The 21,778-nt window shown below is 49.8% G+C and overlaps 2 protein-coding genes across 2 annotated transcripts in view; one reads left to right on the top strand and one right to left on the bottom strand.

The window, feature by feature from the left end:
* HTR2B (5-hydroxytryptamine receptor 2B) overlaps positions 1 to 7,613 on the top strand; it is a 32,422-nt gene extending 24,809 nt beyond the window's left edge. Inside the window, exons 3-4 of the mRNA XM_078668179.1 lie at positions 3,050 to 3,250; positions 6,591 to 7,613. Coding sequence (XP_078524305.1) covers positions 3,050 to 3,250; positions 6,591 to 7,483 — 1,094 coding nt within the window. The 3' untranslated portion in view covers positions 7,484 to 7,613. The remainder of the gene's footprint in view (positions 1 to 3,049; positions 3,251 to 6,590) is intronic.
* PSMD1 (proteasome 26S subunit, non-ATPase 1) overlaps positions 1 to 21,778 on the bottom strand; it is a 279,570-nt gene that overhangs the window by 155,480 nt on the left and 102,312 nt on the right. The gene's annotated exons all lie outside the window — the stretch shown is intronic.

Raw genomic sequence — 21,778 nt, 5'->3', positions numbered from 1 at the left:
CACTTCCGAGCAGAAGGTTACACCAGGATGTTAGTGTACCCATAGTCACACAGTGGGCATGCTACACCATATAGGAGGGTATAGCAGTACCCCAGATTATCTACGATCCATCCTTGGACAAGTTTGAGCGGAGACGAGTTCATGGTGGAATCGGAGCATAGCCACTGTCCGTCCATGGGTCTCCCCCGGAAAACAGGAGACAACAACCAGATCCCAGCACAACCGTGATCCCTCACCCGACGCTCTCAAGTAGCGAGGAGTCGACTGTGGTACCAGCACGCCTACCTCAGTGGCGAGGAGGTTATGACGGGACCCTAGCACACCCACTATCTGTCCTTGGACATCTTCGAGCAGAGAGGATGCTACAGGGGAACCTAGCATACCCCGTGCCCACCCTTGGATTCCCCCTGGGGAGAGGTGGTCACAACCAGATCCAAGCAAACTCCTCGTCCATCACTGGACGCTTACGACCAGTAGGGGAGGGGACTGTTGCATCAGCACACCTCCCTCACTGGACCCTATAGAGCCCAGATCCTAGCGCACCCACTGATGCTCAGTGGACATAACACAGTGGCGGGGGAGCAGGGTCAGTGGCGATGGTGGGATGCCGGCACACCCACAGTCCATCTTTGGACGTTGGATTATAGGGTAGCCTCAGCCTTCCTTGGTGGCAACGGTGGGATGTCGGCAGACCTGCGGGCCATCACTGGATGTCAGATTACAGCGTAGCCACATCCTATTTGGGGGCGGCGGTAGGATCTCAGCAGAACTACGGCCCATCACTGGACACTTCCGACCATAGTGGAGGTGACTGTGGTACTGGCACACCTCTCTCACTGGACCCAAGAGAGCCCAGATCCTAGCACACCCACAGATGCTCAGTGGAGGGGGGAGGGGGGGGGGGGGGGTGACGGTGGGATGCTGGCAAACCCACTGCCCATCTTTGGACGTCAGATTACAGGGTAGCTACAGCCCTCCTTGGTGGCAACGGTGGGATGCCGGCAGACCCACGGTCCATCACTGGACATCAGATTACAGTGTAGCCACCTCCCACTTGGGGGCAGCGGTAGGATGCCGGCAGAACGGCGGTCCATCACTGGATGTTGGATTACAGCGTAGCCACATCCCTCTTGGTGGCAACGGTGGGATGCCGGCAGACCCACGGTCCATCACTGGATATCAGATTACAGCATAGCCACCTCCCACTTGGGGGCGGCGGTAGGATGCCGGCAGAACGGCGGTCCATCACTGGATGTTGGATTACAACGTAGCCACATCCCTCTTGGTGGCAACGGTGGGATGTCGGCAGACCCACGGTCCATCACTGGATATCAGATTACAGCATAGCCACCTCCCACTTGGGGGCGGCGGTAGGATGTCGGCAGAACGGCGGTCCATCACTGGATGTTGGATTACAGCATAGCCACCTCCCACTTGGGGGCGGGGGGATGGAGGGATGCTGGCAGAACGACGGTCCTTCACTGGACATCAGATTACAGGGAACCCACTGCCCCCCTTGGATGCTCCCGAGCTGAGAAAGGTTCTCCAGGGGGGCACAAGACAGACTCCTCTATGTCCAGAGACCACCGGGACTCCAAGGAGATATCCCCAAAAGTGCAAGTAAAAAGATGTTCACTAGATTTAGCAAAAAGAACTCACTATCATCTCCAACGAGATCCGTTTGTAGCACGTGGTAACTGAAGCAGCCAAACCTAGAATTTAAGCCCCTCCAATCACGGTGGAAGCCTCGCGAGAGCTCCAGGCCTGGTCTCACGAGAGGGGGCAGGGGTGAGGTGGAGGCCTCTGCCAGGCTGCACAATACAGACAGCCAGAGCCCACACTGAACAGATACCCGGTCTCTCTGGCGGCAGAAACCACACTCAGCATGGGCTGGCATCCCGCAGACAAACCAAAATCCGGCCTGAGCTGAGAGAGGATTTGTATTGGATTTAAGGGGCTTTATTGGCATTTTAAACGTAATACGACACATGCAGAGCCTCATTCTTTTAGCACCTGATAGCCAGCCCGGCTCTGAGGAGGGACAGCGCCCAGGATTTCGAAATGCACGCGATTAAATTACCATAACAAATACTAAATTAAGCACAGATTTACCCACCACACTAAGGCGGGGCACTGCAGTCAGGATTGGGGCGCTGCCGGGGACAGGGCACAGGCTTCAAGGGGTGCAGTGGGCATGGGATGGGCACTGCAGTCAGAAGGCACAGGGTTCAGGGGGCGCAGTGGGCATAGAATGGGCACTGCAGTCAGAAGGCACCTGGGCATGGAATGGGCACTGCAGTCAGAAGGCACAGGGTTCAGGGGTGCAGTGGGCATAGAATGGGCACTGCAGTCAGAAGGCACCTGGGCATGGATTGGCCACTGCAGTCAGAAGGCACAGGGTTGAGAGGGTGCAGTGGGCATGGAATGGGCACTGCAGTCAGAAGGCACAGGGTTGCGAGAGGGCAGTGGGCATGGAATGGGCACTGCAGTCAGAAGGCACAGGGTTCTGGGGCGCAGTGGGCATGGAATGGGCACTGCAGTCAGAATGCACAGGGTTGCGAGAGTACAGTGGGCATGGAATGGGCACTGCAGTCAGAAGGCACAGGCTACAGGGGGTGCAGTGGGCATGGAATGGGCACTGCAGTCAGAAGGCACAGGCTTCAGGGGGTGCAGTGGGCATGGAATGGGCACTGCAGTCAGAAGGCACAGGGTTCTGGGGCGCAGTGGGCATGGAATGGGCACTGCAGTCAGAATGCACAGGGTTGCGAGAGTACAGTGGGCATGGAATGGGCACTGCAGTCAGAAGGCACAGGCTTCAGGGGGTGCAGTGGGCATGGAATGGGCAGTGCAGTCAGAAGGCACAGAGTTCGGGGTGCAGTGGGCATGGAATGGGCACTGCAGTCAGAAGCACAGGGTTCAGGGGGTGCAGTGGGCATGGAATGGGTACTGGCAGCGCCTCTCTCGCGCTGTGCACAGTATGCTGGGAGTGTGGCTGGCAGAGGGTGTGCAATGCCGGCTTTGTGTTGACTATCTCTGTCCTTCCTTGCAGAGCCCAAGTGGCCCCTGAGCGATGCCCTCTGTGCCATCTGGCTCTTCCTGGACGTGCTCTTCTCCACGGCCTCCATCATGCACCTGTGCGCCATCTCGCTGGACCGCTACATCGCCATCAAGAGGCCCATCCAGGCCAGCCAGTACAAGAGCCGCTCCAAGGCCCTGATCAAGATCAGCGTGGTCTGGGTCATCTCCATAGGTAAGACACTCAGACAGACACACAGACACACAGGCACAGCGAAACACAGTTCAGGGCAGTGAAAGAGGGTCCAGAGATCCTGATTCTGGACGTTTTCAATCTCGTATTGACAAGTGAGAATAGGGCTGTGAGTGTGTGTTCCTCCCTTCCAGAGATTCTATTTTAGCCAATGGGATATTTCCTTGTTATAATACAGAACAATAGTCCGACATGTGTTTCGCCCTATATGGCAAGTTTAGCCAGGGCTTTCTCAAGGCTAATCATGATATCCTGTAGTCATAGAATCAGAGGATACAATAGTACATTCCAAATTGCTTCAAAATATTGGGCAATAACATCCAAGGTCTATATCCTTTTTCAACTTAGTCTATTGCATGTTGAAACTCGTCCGTGGCAGCTACATCTTCAGTATCAATAATTGGGTGTATCATATATTGTAGAATACAACACCATCAACGACCGGCATACAGTCACCATCACAAACGGAGTATACACCACCACAACGGAGAAGTTCAATCACACCATGAATATTGTAGTATACAAGGCCATCAATGACCGACGTACAGCCAATTTCCAGAGTAACCTATACAAAACAATTTATCATCATTCAAAGATAACAGAATTCATGCACACATCTTAAAGATTAAAAATATTGCTCAGGGGTATTAGAGTCTTTAGGTTCTCAATTTTAGTTATAACAAAATCATTGCTGATTTAGAAAGGAAAAGTAAAATATTTTCTTGCACAGGACAACAAATATTAGTCCAAAACAGAAATCCCATCACAATATGATTCTTAATTTTCAACCATGTTATCAGTAGGATTCATGAAAATCAGTGTTTCGGCACCATTGTTTCACACACCAGCCCTCATCAGGACAAGCGTAAGGGCCTGAATTAAGTCGCACCTTTAATTTTTTTTATTTTTTATGAAGTCCACATTTCCCTTGGACAGTACCTTTTGCTTTTTTCATATTTAACGACAATAGCACTTAAGAGTATTGCCCCGATTTGACGCTGTAGGAAATCCACCCGTACAGACTACAGCTCCTCCTATCTCATTCCGGAAGTTCAAGTGGGAAGGAAGTAGGTGGTTCACATGCAAATGGCCAGTTTCTGGGACGCATTCACATTGCTCTTCGTAGCCAGGGGTCCCTGATACAGTCAATGATCCTTGCAAACCAGGAAGATGCCACCTATAAGCTTCCTCTCACCAGCTGGGGGTCCCAGGCGCACTTTTGCACCATCACTGCACCCTCACTAACCAGAGCCATCAAAAGCTTCCTCTGTCTGTGTTTCTCATCAAGAGGCACCCAAAGCATCATTTCATACTTAATGGCCCTCACCACACAAGTGCCACCTAGTGCTTCCTCTCACCAACCAGGGGGTCCCTGAAACACTCCATCATAGTGACTGCATCACCAGGTGCCATCAAGTGCTTCCTCTCAGACAGATACAGGGCATAATTACATGCACTGGCTGACTTGTGCGAGTCCTCAGAGAAACATGAGGGGTGAAAGGAGGTGCATAGGCAGACAGTCATGAAACAGCATTGGGTGTCTTGTTTGGGTACAGAGAGCCCTCACCTACAGTATGCTGCATTTCTAGCCCAGGAGTATTGAGAGAGTTGAAAGGTGTACCCACAGCCCACCTGGGAGGATCTCAATTCTGGTCAATCTTTCCTTCAGGTTGATTCTGCCTTTGGCAGGGTTGTGCGATTACTCACCCAAATGCACTCTGTGGCATTTCTTCACGCCTGTAGCTCGTTCCAAGAAAAGGTTGCTCATCTGTCAGGCCACCGGCAGAGATCTGATGCCTTGCCCTTCATAGCTTCTCTGCTTATCATTAACCCTTAACTGTTAGCTCCACACACTGGTGACCGCCTTCCACATTTTCTTATTTGCCCGATCGCGGCCACTTTTGGAGAAAACGTGCTACTGAGGCACTTGAAGGCGCAGACTGATGGTGTTGTGCCCCCTACAGTACCACAACCAACATTGCACTCCAAGCAGGACTCCTGAGGGAGCGGTATAGAGCAGTCCTTTGGTCGTGCCACGCAGTGGTGTATGTATAATTATGATGTGGTTAGCCTGCACAATGTGGTGCGAGACCACTGAAACTTCTTGAAGCTGATCGGCTCGCAGATGGACAAAGGTCTTCATCAGGAGGAGCATCCCCGGAGGGGCAGGTGCAACCTGCACGACAAGGCCCAGCATCACAGCCCTGCACACCAATAGTATAGCCTCAGTCAGTCGGTGGCAGTAACCTTAAGGATGCCCAATGGCTTCTGAATAGGTAAGAGAAGGCAGAGTGGAGCAAACAGCAACAGTCTGAAGATGGGACTGATTAGAAATATGTAAGCTACTGCACTAGCCATCTGTGGGGGCTAAAGGATTAGTAGACAGGCCTGTGCATGGTGCACTGGGACCGGCCCATAAGTTCACTCCATCAAACAGGCCCATCCCATTTCTTAGTAAGAAATATAGGCACAAGCACACCTTCACTTGAGCCAATTATGGGGGTTCTCATGTTTGGGGGTTCAGTCATAGAACTCCTTCTACATTTGGAGAACTCCATCGTTATGTTCAGGGCACCCAGGAGCTGCTGTGGTGGTGACAGTCATGCTAGAGAACAACAAAGTCAAAAAGCTTTTGAGCACTTGGTTCCAAGCCAACAAAATAACTAAAATGGAGAATTGAACAGAGTTGTAGAGCACCCTATAGGACTGCTCTTCCAATTCAAATAAAAAAGAACCCTCTTCAGGGCCAGGATCCAACATGATGATGATCACTGAGATAGGTGGGTTATCAAATGGCTAAAACGAAGTGGCGCACAGGCACATCCTCATAGCTGCCTAGAAAGCAATGCATAGGTTGGACGGACAACCCACCACTTACGCTAAAACAAATAAATAAAAATAAAAAGTCCTTCAGTTCAGCCATCCAACCACAACACTCAACAAAGCCCTGAGCAGGATCAAACTCATTTCACTAACCAACTTATCCATTACTAAACTAGACTTTTAACAAACACACTCTACCAAAGCTATATATGCAACCCACCAGCTAAAATCCCAGAAATGTATGAATAGGGCAGCAGATTAGGAAACTGCTAAGGTGCATGCATGTGGTAATTAACTAAGAACACACACACAAACAGCTGGAGGCCAAGTAGGTTCAAAGGTTTCCCAGTAGGAGGAAAAGGAGTAGGTTGGATGTGCCCAGCAATCTTAGCTGGGATCGTTTTTGTTCTAGGTTAACTGCATTAAACTGTATCTGTGAGTAGAGCAGAAACGTGTCGTCGCAAGAGCACCAGTAACACTCTCTTAATATCTTTTCCAGGCATCGCCATCCCCATCCCGATAAAGGGTATGCATGACAACAGCACCATCTACACGGAGAATGGCACTTGTCTGGTGCAGCCGGAACCTTTCAAGCACTTCGTCCTCTACGGCTCAACGGTGGCCTTCTTCATTCCCTTTGTGATCATGGTGGTCATTTACTTCCTGACCATCCACGTGCTGCGCAAGAAAGCTTACCTAATCAAGCACCGGCAGCCGCAACGCATGATGTGGTCATCGGTGTCCACGGTGTTCCAGAGAGACATGAGCCCCTGCTCCTCGCCTGAGAAGGTGGCCATGCTAGACGCATCCAGAAAGGACAAAATGGTGATGCCCATCAACGAGGAGATGCCTCTCCGCAGGCTCTCTACTGTGGGCAAGAAGTCCATGCAGACGATCACCAATGAACAGCGGGCATCCAAGGTCCTGGGGATTGTCTTTTTACTCTTCGTACTCATGTGGAGCCCGTTCTTCATCACCAACGTTGCGACCGTTCTGTGCACGGAGTGTGACCAGCAAGTGATGGAGATGCTGATGGACATCTTTGTTTGGGTTGGGTATGTTTCTTCAGGGGTGAACCCACTGGTGTACACGCTCTTTAACAAGACCTTCCGGGAGGCCTTTACCCGCTACATCAGGTGTGACTACCGGAGCCTGCAGCCCGTGCTGACCCTACGTCGATGCTCGAGCAGGCTCTCGTTCCGGAACTCCATGGCGGAGAACTCCAAGCTGCTCATGAAGCACGGGATGAAGAACGGGATCAGCCCAGCCATATACCAAAGCCCGCTCAGGATACGCAACTCTCAGATCCAGTCCTCGGCCATCCTGCTGGACACACTGATGCTCACGGATAACGAGCTCGACAAACCGGAGGAGCAAGTCAGCTTTGTGTGAGGCTGGCCAAGCCCCACCAACATCAGGCAAAGAAGACATTATACATTCATCACCTGTGGCCTGACCAATGTGTGCTAAACAGGAGGGTTGTGTTCTGTATATATACATATATAAAAACATTTAAAAAACATCTTTATTCACATTTATATTCATTCAGCATCAGGACTGTGTACATTTGTATATCCATTTTCAAACCAGATTTCCTATGCTTAATTGCAGTGTGCAACGACACCTGTTGCTTGGATCCCAGAGGTCTCTAAAAATAAACACAACTCAGACTTCCAATAAGAATACACCAGATAAAGAAGATCTAGAGGAAAGAATGGTTTACAGGCATCTGGGCAGGTGTGTTCAGTGGTGAGGGAGTGCAACATCTAAATGCCTGGCTGGTGTACAGAAGAATGACTGATGATCGAGTCAGAAAGGAAGATTTCCATCAGTGAGGGAGGTACTTCCAGGCGTAACTAAAACTCTACAGGGCAGTATAGAGTAACTAGCAACAAGCATAGTCAAAGCCAATAGTTCTCGTGCTTTAGGAAATTTTGGCTTTGCCAATGCCTTTTTGTGATGCTGCACAGGATCAGCCAGAAGAAAAAAACCAAAGGCATAATGGTGCAACCACGTCATTTTGTAGGCACATGCATGCTTAATGACGTATGCACGTGCAGGCGTCAACACGAGGGAGAGAGCAGCATGGAGAGTGTGGGCAATACAGAAGAGAACGAGCAGCACAGGAGGGAGAAAGCAACATGGGTATGTGAGCACCATACGAGAGCAGCACACGAGGGAGAGAGCAACATGGAGCGTGTGAGCCACACACAAGAGAGAGCAAGCTTCACATGTAGGAGAGGGCAACATGGAGTGTGTGGGCAACACAGAAGAGAGTGGGCTACACAGAAGAGAGCGAGCAGCACAGGAGGGAGAGAGCAACATGGGGCATGTGAGCAACACACAAGAGAGAGCAGCACACGAGGGAGAGAGCAACATGGAGCGTGTGAGCCACACAAGCAAGCTTCACATGAAGGAGAGAGCAACATGGAGCGTGTGGGCAACACAGAAGAGAGTGGGCTACACAGAAGAGAGCGAGCAGCACAGGAGGGAGAGAGCAACATGGGGCATGTGAGCAACACACAAGAGAGCAGCACACGAGGGAGAGAGCAACATGGAGCGTGTGAGCCACACACAAGAGAGAGCAAGCTTCACATGAAGGAGAGAGCAACATGGAGCGTGTGAGCCACACACAAGAATGAGCAAGCTTCACATGAAGGAGAGAGCAACATGGAGCGTGTGAGCAACACACAAGAATGAGCAAGCTTCACATGAAAGAGAGAGCAACATGGAGCGTGTGGGCAACACAGAAGAGAGCAGTACACTAGGGAGAAAGCAACATGGAGCGTGTAAGCAATACACAAGCAAGAGAGCAGCACACAAGGGAAAGAACAACCTGCAGCTTGTGGGTCACACACAAAAGCAAGCAAGCAGCACATGAAGGAGAGAGCAACACGAGTGAGAAGCACACGAAAGAGAGAAAGCTAAAAAAAGAATGGGTTATTTGACAGGGAAAGAAGCACACAAGGAAGAGAGCTGCAAAATACTTGCACTGTCAGAGGGCTTAACCAGCAACACAAAAATAGACCCTAAAAGTAAGCAGTGTAAGGATTGTAGTCAGCGAATCAGAAGATGATAAAGAGGCCCTGTTCCAGGGGAGAGGCAAACATAAGAGGAAGGCAAGCCATCAAATAAGAAGCATGCACATTAGTGACAATAACGCAAACCAATGGTAAGCAGTGGGCAGACTGAGACAGTTGAAGGTTTTGGAAGCCCACAAAAGATCTTTCTCAACCTGACAGCTGGTGAAGTATGTTAGACGACACCTAAAAGGACTGAAGGCAAGCCGAGGGCAATATGAACTGCACTGGTATCTGAATGGCTGGGACTGGGAGGACTGCCACAATCACACATGGGCGTTCAAAGGCAGCCATCTTTGACTTTCACCATAACGCACTGAAAGATGGCCGCTCGTGTAAGTTTGTGTGTGTGCATGCACCGGAACCCTTCTGAATGTGTTTTATGGAAAAACACACAAATCCAAGATGGCCGTCAGCTAATATCGGCTATACCAATGGAAATTAGCAACCACTGGCAAAACCAATATTGGTGGGCTGGCAGTGGAATGAGATCACTGGATGTAGGGTGAGGGAAAGCAGGAGGGCACGGACGAGCTTGAGAGCAGGAAGATAGCCGTGAGTGCGGAACATAGAGAGAGGGTGCGAAGCAAGTTGAGAGGAAATGTTTGCAGGGAGAGGCAGGAGAGAACATAGTCCATCAGGTACTGAAATGCAAGGATCCAGTGGAGGCCGAGGGACACAGATAGAAGGGACAGCCGCTCATTTGTGTGCAGATGTAAGGTGTGCGGCTATAATACCAATGGCTGGAAGAGCAAGAAAACAAAACCCAATGGTGGAAAGTGGGCTGACCTAAAGCCCACTTTAAGCATATGTCATGGAACAGGTTAGTTGACCAGCTACTCAGTGCAGTCTGTAGGCGAGACGACAAAACAAGGAGCACACCAATCTTCAGGCTGAACACTGCCATAGTTTTCAGTTTCTCAACTAAGCGTGTCATGTTGGATGAAGTAGTGTGGCCTGCTTAAGGTATTCACATGTAATGTGAAGAAGAAACACAATCCCATGAAAAGGAGGGGTCGGAGGGAATTTTCAAAGACCTAGCGTGGATATATTCCCCATTCATATACTGTGTATAACCAAACTATCCACGGGTCGAAATGATACAGCAACTCCTAGGATGTGTATGAGCGCTTAAGAGCAACCTTAGTGACCTGTACACCTCTTACCAGACTATAAGAAAGGATAAAAAATATGTTTAAATAGGACAGATTCCCATCACTCACCATTGGTGACATGCTTCATCATCTGAGTCTCCTCCTAGTAACACACTGTGTCACTAAGGGCTGCAACCCTTCCCAAAGGGGGAGGGGAGCTCACAGATGTTTTTGTGTGATTCAGTGTTTTAGCAATACAACACGCTCTCTCAGATCCTACTGATGTGAGCGAACAGATTGTGTTCGAATGATAAGTGCAGTGCGAAATAATAATATCAGTGAATTACAATTGAACAGTGAGAAAGAAAAAAACGTCATTGGGTATCTCCCACTGTTCAAGGTAAAAACAGTGTAACAGCAGTTTCCAACAAATGACTGCCTATGAATGGTAACTCAGTGTCAACATGTTTCAGCCACACAGGATCCAAGTTATCCTGGCTTTCTTCAGGACCACATTAATATTGCTCCTGCATCAGTGATTAAATAATAAATCAGAGTAAAAAAGAGGTTGGCTGCAAGTCCAACCTCGTCACCCGTTTACAGGAATGTACGAATTCTCAGCCAGTGACGGTTCAATATTTGAATCTGTTTTGCCTGAGAAAAAGACCTCACCTCGCCTGGCAACGGCTCAGGATAAGGAGGCCCCGCTTTGTCCGTCGGAACCTCTATGGTCCTCTAAGCCGTATGGGAAGGTGTAATGGCCAGAGACGGCCAGATCGAAAGAGGGGCCCACTGCAATGAATGGGTGCATCTGTGCAGGACAACATTACACTATTAAGAGCCTCTCAGCACAAAGTTTTCAGAGCATGGTATAGGAAGCAAGTTTAAGGGCATGGCCAGTAAGAGACTGTGCCAAGTGATTTTGCACATTAAGGAAGAACAGTGAGCATACATCACAAGCGAGCCCGCTTCTTCGGAGCACAGCACAGTAAAATTATTCGCAGAATGCCTGGCTGGAGCCGGGACAGCCTGCCCACTACCTCCTACATCCACAGTTTGTGTAAATGTTTATGTTCCAGTGTTACCGTAAAACAAACAGACGCAGATTTACTGGACGTCTTGGTATGGCATGCATTTCCTGAGCACAGAAAGAGTGTTACTTTTAGCAGCTCTGCAATCAACTAGCGACACCTCAGGATATCAAAGAACAGCCAGTGGTGCCTATGTGCGTATTGCTGGAAAGGAAACTTAACTCCAGTCACAACTGGGACAGGACAACACAACTGGACAAAATGCAAGCAGGCCTACAAGTGCCATCATTGATGCCAGAGCATATCAATAGAAGGGACTATGCTGCTTCCCGGGGTCATGGCGACGCCAAGGGTCACGCCTACACACTGAAGCGTGGAGGGGAAGCCTTCAGGCAACGCCTGGGGTCACGTCTACACACTGAAGCGTAGAGGGTAAGCCTTCAGGCGACGCCCAGGGTCACGCCTACACCCTGAAGCGCAAAGGTGGAGCCTCAGGCGCTACCAGAGGTCACACCTACACCCTGAAGCGCATGGGGGAAGCCTTCAGGCAACGCCCAGGTCACATCTACACACTGAAGTGCAGAGGGGAAGCCTTCAGGCGACGTCCGGGGTCACGCCTACACCCTGAAGCGCAGAGGAAAAGCCTTCAGTCAACGCCTGGGGTCATGCCTACACCCTGAAGCGCAGAGGAGAAGCCTTCAGGCAACGCCTGGGGTCACGCCTGGGGTCACGCCTACACACTGAAGTGCAGAGGGGAAGCCTTCAGGCGACGTCCGGGGTCACGCCTACACCATGAAGCGCAGAGGAGAAGCCTTCAGGCAACGCCTGCGGTCACGCCTACACACTGAAGTGCAGAGGGGAAGCCTTCAGGCGACGTCCGGGGTCACGCCTACACCATGAAGCGCAGACGAGAAGCCTTCAGGCGAAGCCCAGGGTCACGCCTACACACTGAAGCGCAGAGGAGAAGCCTTCAGGCGACGTCCGAGGTCACGCCTACAGACTGAAGCGCAGAGGAGAAGCCTTCAGGCAACGCCTGGGGTCATGCCTACACCCTGAAGCGCAGAGGAGAAGCCTTCAGGCAACGCCTGGGGTCATGCTTACACACTGAAGTGCAGAGGGGAAGCCTTCAGGCGCGCTCGGGGTCACGCCTACACCCTGAAGCGCAGAGGAGAAGCCTTCAGGCGACGCCTGGGGTCACGCCTACACACTGAAGTGCAGAGGGGAAGCCTTCAGGCGACGTCCGGGGTCACGCCTACACCATGAAGCGCAGAGGAGAAGCCTTCAGGCAACGCCTGGGGTCACGCCTACACCCTGAAGCGCAGAGGAGAAGCCTTCAGGCAACGCCTGGGGTCACGCCTACACCCTGAAGCGCAGAGGAGAAGCCTTCAGGCAACGCCTGGGGTCATGCCTACACCCTGAATCGCAGAGGAGAAGCCTTCAGGCAACGCCTGGGGTCATGCTTACACACTGAAGCGTAGAGGGTAAGCCTTCAGGCGACGCCCAGGGTCACGCCTACACCCTGAAGCTCAAAGGTGGAGCCTTCAGGCGCTACCAGAGGTCACACCTACACCCTGAAGCGCAGGGGGGAAGCCTTCAGGCAACGCCTGCGGTCACGCCTACACACTGAAGTGCAGAGGGGAAGCCTTCAGGCGACGTCCGGGGTCACGCCTACACCATGAAGCGCAGACGAGAAGCCTTCAGGCGAAGCCCAGGGTCACGCCTACACACTGAAGCGCAGAGGAGAAGCCTTCAGGCAACGCCTGGGGTCACGCCTACAGACTGAAGCGCAGAGGAGAAGCCTTCAGGCAACGCCTGGGGTCACGCCTACAGACTGAAGCGCAGAGGAGAAGCCTTCAGGCAACGCCTGGGGTCACGCCTACAGACTGAAGCGCAGTGGAGAAGCCTTCAGGCGCGCTCGGGGTCACGCCTACACCCTGAAGCGCAGAGGAGAAGCCTTCAGGCAACGCCTGCGGTCACGCCTACACACTGAAGCGCAGAGGAGAAGCCTTCAGGCAACGCCTGGGGTCACGCCTACAGACTGAAGCGCAGAGGAGAAGCCTTCAGGCAACGCCTGGGGTCACGTCTACAGACTGAAGCGCAGAGGAGAAGCCTTCAGGCGACGTCCGAGGTCACGCCTACACCCTGAAGGGCAGAGGAGAAGCCTTCAGGCGACGTCCGGGGTCACGCCTACACCCTGAAGCGCAGAGGAGAAGCCTTCAGGCGACGTCCGGGGTCACGCCTACACCCTGAAGCGCAGAGGGGAAGCCTTCAGGCGAAGCCCAGGGTCACGCCTACACACTGAAGCGCAGAGGAGAAGCCTTCAGGCAACGCCTGGGGTCACGTCTACAGACTGAAGCGCAGAGGAGAAGCCTTCAGGCGACGTCCAAGGTCACGCCTACACCCTGAAGGGCAGAGGAGAAGCCTTCAGGCGACGTCCGGGGTCACGCCTACACCCTGAAGCGCAGAGGAGAAGCCTTCAGGCGACGTCCGGGGTCACGCCTACACCCTGAAGCGCAGAGGGGAAGCCTTCAGGCGACGCCCAGGGTCACGCCTACACACTGAAGCGCAGAGGAGAAGCCTTCAGGCAACGCCTGGGGTCACGTCTACAGACTGAAGCGCAGAGGAGAAGCCTTCAGGCGACGTCCAAGGTCACGCCTACACCCTGAAGGGCAGAGGAGAAGCCTTCAGGCGACGTCCGGGGTCACGCCTACACCCTGAAGCGCAGAGGAGAAGCCTTCAGGCGACGTCCGGGGTCACGCCTACACCCTGAAGCGCAGAGGGGAAGCCTTCAGGCAACGCCTGGGGTCATGTCTACAGACTGAAGCGCAGAGGAGAAGTCTTCAGGCGACGTCCGAGGTCACGCCTACACCCTGAAGGGCAGAGGAGAAGCCTTCAGGCGACGTCCGGGGTCACGCCTACACCCTGAAGCGCAGAGGAGAAGCCTTCAGGCGACGTCCGGGGTCACGCCTACACCCTGAAGCGCAGAGGGGAAGCCTTCAGGCGACCCCCAGGGTCACGCCTACACACTGAAGCGCAGAGGAGAAGCCTTCAGGCAACGCCTGGGGTCACGTCTACAGACTGAAGCGCAGAGGAGAAGCCTTCAGGCAACGTCCAAGGTCACGCCTACACCCTGAAGGGCAGAGGAGAAGCCTTCAGGCGCCGTTCGGGGTCACGCCTACACCCTGAAGCGCAGAGGAGAAGCCTTCAGGCGACGCCCAGGGTCACGCCTACACACTGAAGCGCAGAGGGAAAGCCTTGAAGTGATACCACACTGAAGAAGACAGACAGCAATGTCCCACATGGCAGAGCTAACTTGGGAGATCACAAACAGCATGTGTATTCGAGCTCTATGTGAAAAGTAAACAGGGTTGTTGAGGTATGAAGGAAGGGTGTTTCACCTTTAAGCAATGACGTTAGTAAGAAACGTGAGTATATGAGCCAAGTGCCACTGTCGCAGGGTGTTTTCTGTAGGGCCCTCTCTCAGTTCTATGAAAACGAGCGTCCACTTTATTGGAGCACAGACCCAAGAGTCCTGCTTCGTCATAAGCCCCTTCATACGTGTTGAGCTGCCTCTAAAACACACTGCTGGACTCCTCTTTCAAACCCTCTTTTTATAAGCTACTCAACACCACAAACACAGTGTAGAAAACATGGCTAACGTGTGGTTTCCACAAATAAATACTTCAGAAGCATGTAGCTGGTATACCCTAGATGTTGTATATTAAGTCAATGGTAACACCACTTCACCACTGCTAAGAGCATTATAGGGTAACAATATAGAGGTGTCCAGCTAGGGAGGAGACACTTCATGACCTTGCGCTTCGGTTCAGAAAGAACCATCACCAACTTTCCAACAAGGATCTTCAGACAACCTCAATGTGAAATGTTTTATTAAGCATCAGCCGACAATAAAAGAAAGGGAGATGGACAGTGTCAAAGTCGCCCCCTCGCCATTCACCGGATGGTACCCATGGATCCATCAAAGCCAAACAGGAATGGTAGCTTATGGCCTCTACCTCAGCTTGTAAGTCAGGTCCTACAATTTGGATAAACCTCCAGGTTAAGTAGACAATTAATTATAGCTCAAACAAGCTCAAGCAAGAACAAAACATTCTTTCAGCAGCGAGAAAGCACACATTCCCTGTGTCACAGCCAAAAAACCGTAGTCTACATTCGGCCAGAGAGATGTCCAGAACGTGTGCTCCACGTGCCAATACAGTAGTAGCAGCCTTTACTTTGGTCGAACGAACCCCAAGACCCGGCAGAGGCTGTGCCTTGGACAGTTCATAGCAGATCTTAGTACAGAGGACTACCGACCTCTATGTGGTCCTTTTCTGTATAGTCTTACAATTCTTTGTTCCAGGGGACAAAACGTATCCCAGTGCCTGTCAAACAGTTTTTGTACACAGACCTCTGGCCTCTAGAATGACATCCACGAGACAGGAGAGAGGCCAAAAGCAGTCAATGGGTGAAGCTTAAACGTCACACATGGAGGTGTAAACTTGGAGGTAGGGCTCTGCCTGGCTGCTGTGACAGACGATACTCCTGAAGTGGTAACCTAACCAGGGAACCGATACTCATGCCTAGAAGTTCAGCATTCTACACCCTCCTGGCGTAATCCAGAGCCACTAGGATGATTTGGGCCCGGCCGATTGGCAAAATTCTGGGCAGGAAAGGTAGGGGCAGGAAGGCATTCAAGCTCCACTTTAGGCAGACAGTCTCAGAGAGACAGCCTTCGTGGGAACCCTTCAGTGCACAAGTGTTGAAATTGCAGGTTCTCAGCAGTGGCAAAGAGATGACGCTAGGGTGCTCCCCATTGCCAGAAGATGCACTCCTAGTGTAACTGTCATTCATGGTCCGCTAAACGTCAGCAGCTGAGTTGCTCCGACATTTTGTTTGAAGATTCCACCAGGTGGTTCATGCCCAGGAAAATGCTGTGATGCCTCAGCCGGTTCTAAAGGCGCAGGGCCTCCTGGCAAACAACCCAAGACCCCACCCTGCTTGTTGCAACAACACATGGTGGTGGTGTTCTCCATGAAAAGCTGAACCAGCCTCCCTTTGATGGTCAGAAGGGAGGCCTTCAGCGCCAAGGGAGAGGCCATCAACTTCAACAAGGTGATGTGGAGCAAGGTCTCCAGAAGAGACCAGAGTCCTCTGATCTCCACCTCCCCCAGGAGTCCGGCTCAATCCAGCAATGATGTTTCGATCACCACCACCAGCTCTGGGTGAGGAAGGGAGAGGGGTCTGCCGCTGGTAAAAATGAGGTGGAGTAGCCACCACTGTAGGTCTTTTGCAGTCCTCTGCAAGATATGGATGGAATCGAATAGATTCCCTTGTTGTAAGCCCATCAAGACTTGAGCCCACAGCAGAGTCTGCATGTGGCACCTGGCATAGTGTGGCATAGTCTCACAGCTGCTCAGTGAGACTCAGGACTAAGTGAAACATCGTGATGAAGGTCCGAATGTCCTAGACTCGTTCATCCAGGAACACAGCTCAAATATGCACCATATAAAGAATCTGCTTAGATGACCAAGAGTTTATGCAAAGGAGTCCGGTGTGACTTCTGCATGTTGATTGAGAACCCTAAAGATGTTAAGAGGTTTGCAGTCATCTCGAGGTGGTCTACGATTGACTGTGGCAAGCCCACCTTCTACAGCCAGCCGTCAAGGTAGGGGAACACTGCTATACTCAACTTCTGAGGAGATGCTGCAACCACCGCCATCACTTTAGTGAACACCAGAGGGGCACTGGTGAGGCACAAGGGGAGCACAAAAAACAGAAAATGCTCTTAAGCCACCTTAAACCAAAGGTAACGCCTGTGGGATTGTAGGAAAGGAATATGAAATTAAGCGTACTGTAGATCTATGGCTACATCCAGCCTCCTGGATCTAGGGCAGACAGAGCCTGGGCATCTTGAATTTGCACTTTATCAGGAAGAAGAAGCTAAGAAAAAAAATCTAAAATAGGACAAAGACCTTCATCTTTCTTCAGCACCAGGCAATAACAGGAATAATATCCAGTCCCCATTTCTGATGTCAGAGCCCTCTCTATGGCTTCTTCAGCAAAAATAAACTACACTCCCTGCTAAAGAATGTGCAAATGGTTCCTCGAAAGCCACACTAATCTAGGTGGAATATGCAGTGTGACGGACAGGAATGGCAGGGCATAACCCTGCTGAACGATTAGGAGGACCAACCTGTCAGACATAATGCTCTGCCACCCATGGCGGTAATACCTTATCCTGCCTTCTCCAGGATGGCCATGTGCTGCCAATGGAAAATTAAAGCTCTGCTTGAAAGTTGAAGTGAGTGATTGGGGACAATGTAGTGCATGGGCTGCTTGCCTGGACGATGTTGGCTGGTTCTCCCAACACCAGCCTTGAAAGACGTTTGTTTGAAAAACTTTATTCGATTCATGAGAATCATAAAAGTACATAGATAAAATAATAAAACAGATCTTAAAACTTTCCATATAGAATTTTAGACATATTAAATAGATCCAAACAACATATAAAATTTCAAAACATTAGAATCCATAAAATCAATATTCTAGATCAGTCCAAGGATATCATGATAAAAATTATACCCTATGATTGCTTAAAACCCTTTTTCTCCATTTCCTTATCGCGATTCATACCTTTTCTGGATTAATAAGGCAGTTCTAATCAAATTTAACACAGCACAACAAATGACGGAATTGGACAAAGATTGTAAGTGATTAAAACCATCCTGGTATGAGCAGGGGGAAATTTCCCTCAGGATGGGCCTGATGAAGCGTGCCCTTGTATCTTTATATAAAGTGCAAAGCAGCATAAAGTGCATTGTGCTTTGTTCAGCTAAATTATTACAGGGAGTCAGTTTCTCACACCAGCTCGCCTGATTGGGAAAAGGCACAAAAAAGTGCAGTGTGCAGAGACGAAACCTGTTCAGGAGGAAGCGAGATTGTGTATGAATACTAAAAGATAGATAAAATTGCTGATGGCTTAGCAGCCCATGGTTTGAGGTCTCATCTTCCAGATTAGATCTGGTTATCTCATTGTAGTAGGCATTTTTGAGAGTTAATTTTATATTAGATTATATACCATCCGGGTTTTCATAATCATTTCCCAGGCCGGTCTTATTAAATGCATTTTTAATATATATAGCAAAGCCAGGGAATGGACGATACATTTTCTAAACTTAAGCAATCCCTTATAATCGTTCTGGTAAATGATAGTTCGTCCGACGACCACACTTTACCCCATAAAATCAGGGGGGCAATTTTAACTCGGGTCTGCTTCTGGGGTAGTGGGACTTGGCCTGGTCCCTACACCAAATTCCTCCCGAAACCTCTCAAGAGATGAAATTGCTGGGAATACAGCCGCTGAATGGCCTTGGAGAGCGCAGTGGCCCTGCTTTCTTGGAAGCGTTCCATTGCTGAATCTGCCTTATCTCCAAAGTAACGGGTGATGGTAAATGGCATCTCCATTAATGATGCTTGGACTTCACATGAAAAACCTGTGGATATCATTCGCGCATGGCGCTGAAGCACATCGATGGTACCGACTGTCCTGCCTAAGCAGTACTCATTCCAGAGATTTGACATATTTTGCTGCGTCTTGAATGGTCTGTGCACTGTTAGCAAAAATTCATAATGGACTGCTGGCAAGATCTCTCTGACCATGTCCGAAAGGGCATGGAAATATTGTCCCAGGAGTCAGCTGCCAATGACTGAAGGGCCAGACTGGCTGAGGAAAAAAAAAACATCAGTTTCCCAAAGGCCTCTATATGTTTTGACTTCCTATCAGAAGTAGTCATAGGGAACAGGCTCATGGTCAGCTACTGGCAAAGACCAGGACCTCTAGGCTCCCAGGCCAGGAGATCCTTGTGAGGGTCACCTGAGGCAGATTTATAACTACTTGCCTATTTACCTGTAGGCAAGAGCATGGTTTGGCTCAACTGCCCATCAGCATGCAAGTCATATCCTTGTTGAAAGGGAAGAGAAGTTCTGTGGAGGTCTGTTTAGGCTGTACAATCTCAGTCAGTATGCCGGTTTTGACCTCAATAGATGGCAGCTTCAAGTCAAGAACTTTGGCCGCATGCTAGATGACTACAAAGAAAAAGGTGGAGTCTTCTGCTGAAGGCCTGGCAGGAACTCAACCCAATGATAGGGAAGATGTCCAAAAAAATGGACTCTTGAAGGTCCATAAAAAAATTGTCACTGTAGTACTGGGATACAATACCCACATCACCTCCATTAACACCACACAAGCCATGTTGACTATGTTTGGAATAGGAGCCAAAGACTATGAAGCACTTGAGGGTGACTCCTGGGTAGTGGTAATGCTTTGTTCGAATCAGAAAGAGGTTGTGTCGGAACATGAATAGGATGGAACTTCGGTTGAGGTCCCGGACGTTTCATCTCGGAGTCAGACAAAATAATCGGGTCCTCTTCCAGATTGTGAAACGTGGTTAAGAGGCATAAAGTGCATCATGGACCAATTAGACAGTAACATGACTGGAGGCCTCCTCAGTTTTGTGGAGCCCAAAGCTATGCCAGAAGGAGACAGAGTTGCAGAAGATCAGCAACACTGCTTTTTTGAAAGCCTCTATTTGCTGCAGCATCACCAACAGACCAGAACAAGCACTGGCGTTGCCAATAGGTTTCGCATTTGGAAAGTTGGAGCTATTGGTTTTGTAAATGACATTTTATATTTATATATTGTTATTGACAATGACAATAACGATATATAAATATAAAATGTCATTTACAAAACCAATAGCTCCAACTTTCCAAATGCGAAACCTATTGGCAACGCCAGTGCTTGTTCTGTTTTATATTGAGCAAACAGGACCCTATAACTGAAACCATAAATTCTCTGGTCACTTCTGTGCCCTCTCTACACCAGCTCCTCCCCCGCCATGAGAAATCTTCCCTAAATGACTGTCAGTCCCTCATTTCAGCAGGTTACCACATTTTTTATATTCACAGTAAGAACAGAAAAGTAAAGTTGCTTTAAGCTTCAGTGTTCACACAGGTCGTAAAGCTGCAAAAAAAAGTAAACAAATGAAGCTATTGATTCAAAGGTTTGTGTTAATAAGGAAGGCAAGTTGCTTATAAGTGTACCGTTCCAACTAACTTTGAAGTGCAAAACACACTGAGGTTTCAAGAGTTATGCATGCACTGCTTTCTGCATTTCAATAATGGCACAATCTGCGGCAAGCCGTCCTGGCGGGACTCTGTGCCATGTGTGACTGTCGTAATGTGTGCAAAGCAACTCCTAGGCAATAGAACAGAAAACTGTAAAACAATACTAACGCATCTGTGTCAAGGAATTATCTTAGAAGCATCTCGAGCCTTGGCGAAATGAGGCTTCACATCTCTTCCTTCTACCTCTAAGATAACGTGTTGCCAGTGATCCGGTTTCAATTGAGGAGCCCAGTTTATAGAGATAACAATCAATAACGGGCTGCTGGGAACAAATAGGCTGCATTGCTTGTTAAATACCAAGCAAATGGCAGGACGTGGTAACCGGGTAGTCAAACCAAATGCTAGGAATCTTGAATCTTGATGCACGTGCTGGTGGAAACTCCAAGTTGTATTGTTATTTGTATCCCTCTTTCCTTACCCCGTTGCGAGGCGTGAAGCCTTTATACATGTTCTGAGCAGCTGGGATTTATTCAAAAGTCGAACTAAGTAACTAGCTCCTGGTACTTCTAAAACACATGTATCTTTGTATCCATTTATGTAAAAAATGTCTGGAAGTTGGAATGCTGAATTGTGTGCTTGTAAATGTTATTGCTAGCAGGAGTGCTATGTTATCGGCCCCTGTATAGCGCTTTCTATTGGTATTCTGGTGCTGTGGCGCTTTCTTTATCTGGGCTCACTTTCATACAGTCTCAGAACGCCATCAGTCGGTTGTATATGTTTGGCAGTGTGCACTTGGAGGACAGATGTAGAACGTCTATTTCAAAGGAGATTCGTGTCTGTTAATATGAAAGTAAAATGCTTCATGTAGAGCCTCGTGGGAATTCATGAGTGTGGCGAAGCATTTTGCCCCTTTTCTGCTTACTGCGCATGTAACTGTGTCATTGCATATGGCGAATGGTATGTCACTGTGATCTATGCGCCCCATGTCTGGACTTCATTTAGGGCTTTGCATTTATGTACTTTAGTTCATGTACAGCGCGATGTTGTCCTTATTCAAGGGTGCCAGTGCCCCCGACATAGCTGCGAAGACAGACTACAGCAGAAGAACTCTTGAGCTAGGTGAAAAGTGCAGCATTAGTTACAGTTACTCGGGTGCCTCTTGCTGTTCCCCCCTTGTATTTTGGGTAGATTCGGTTTCTGTCATCACATATTCATGAGATCACTGTGTTAAATGGAACATGCCGAGAGTAGCAAGTTGAAGTGAGCAGGAACTGCATAGATGAAGTGCATTTTGTAATTTTTGAATATTCTCAGTGCCTTTCTTTTTGCTGTTTTAGCACACCTCTTATGCAT

Source organism: Lissotriton helveticus, chromosome 11, assembly GCF_964261635.1.
Source record: "Lissotriton helveticus chromosome 11, aLisHel1.1, whole genome shotgun sequence".
Classification (NCBI taxonomy): Eukaryota; Metazoa; Chordata; class Amphibia; order Caudata; family Salamandridae; genus Lissotriton; species Lissotriton helveticus.
This window is presented reverse-complemented; position numbering and strand designations above follow the sequence as displayed.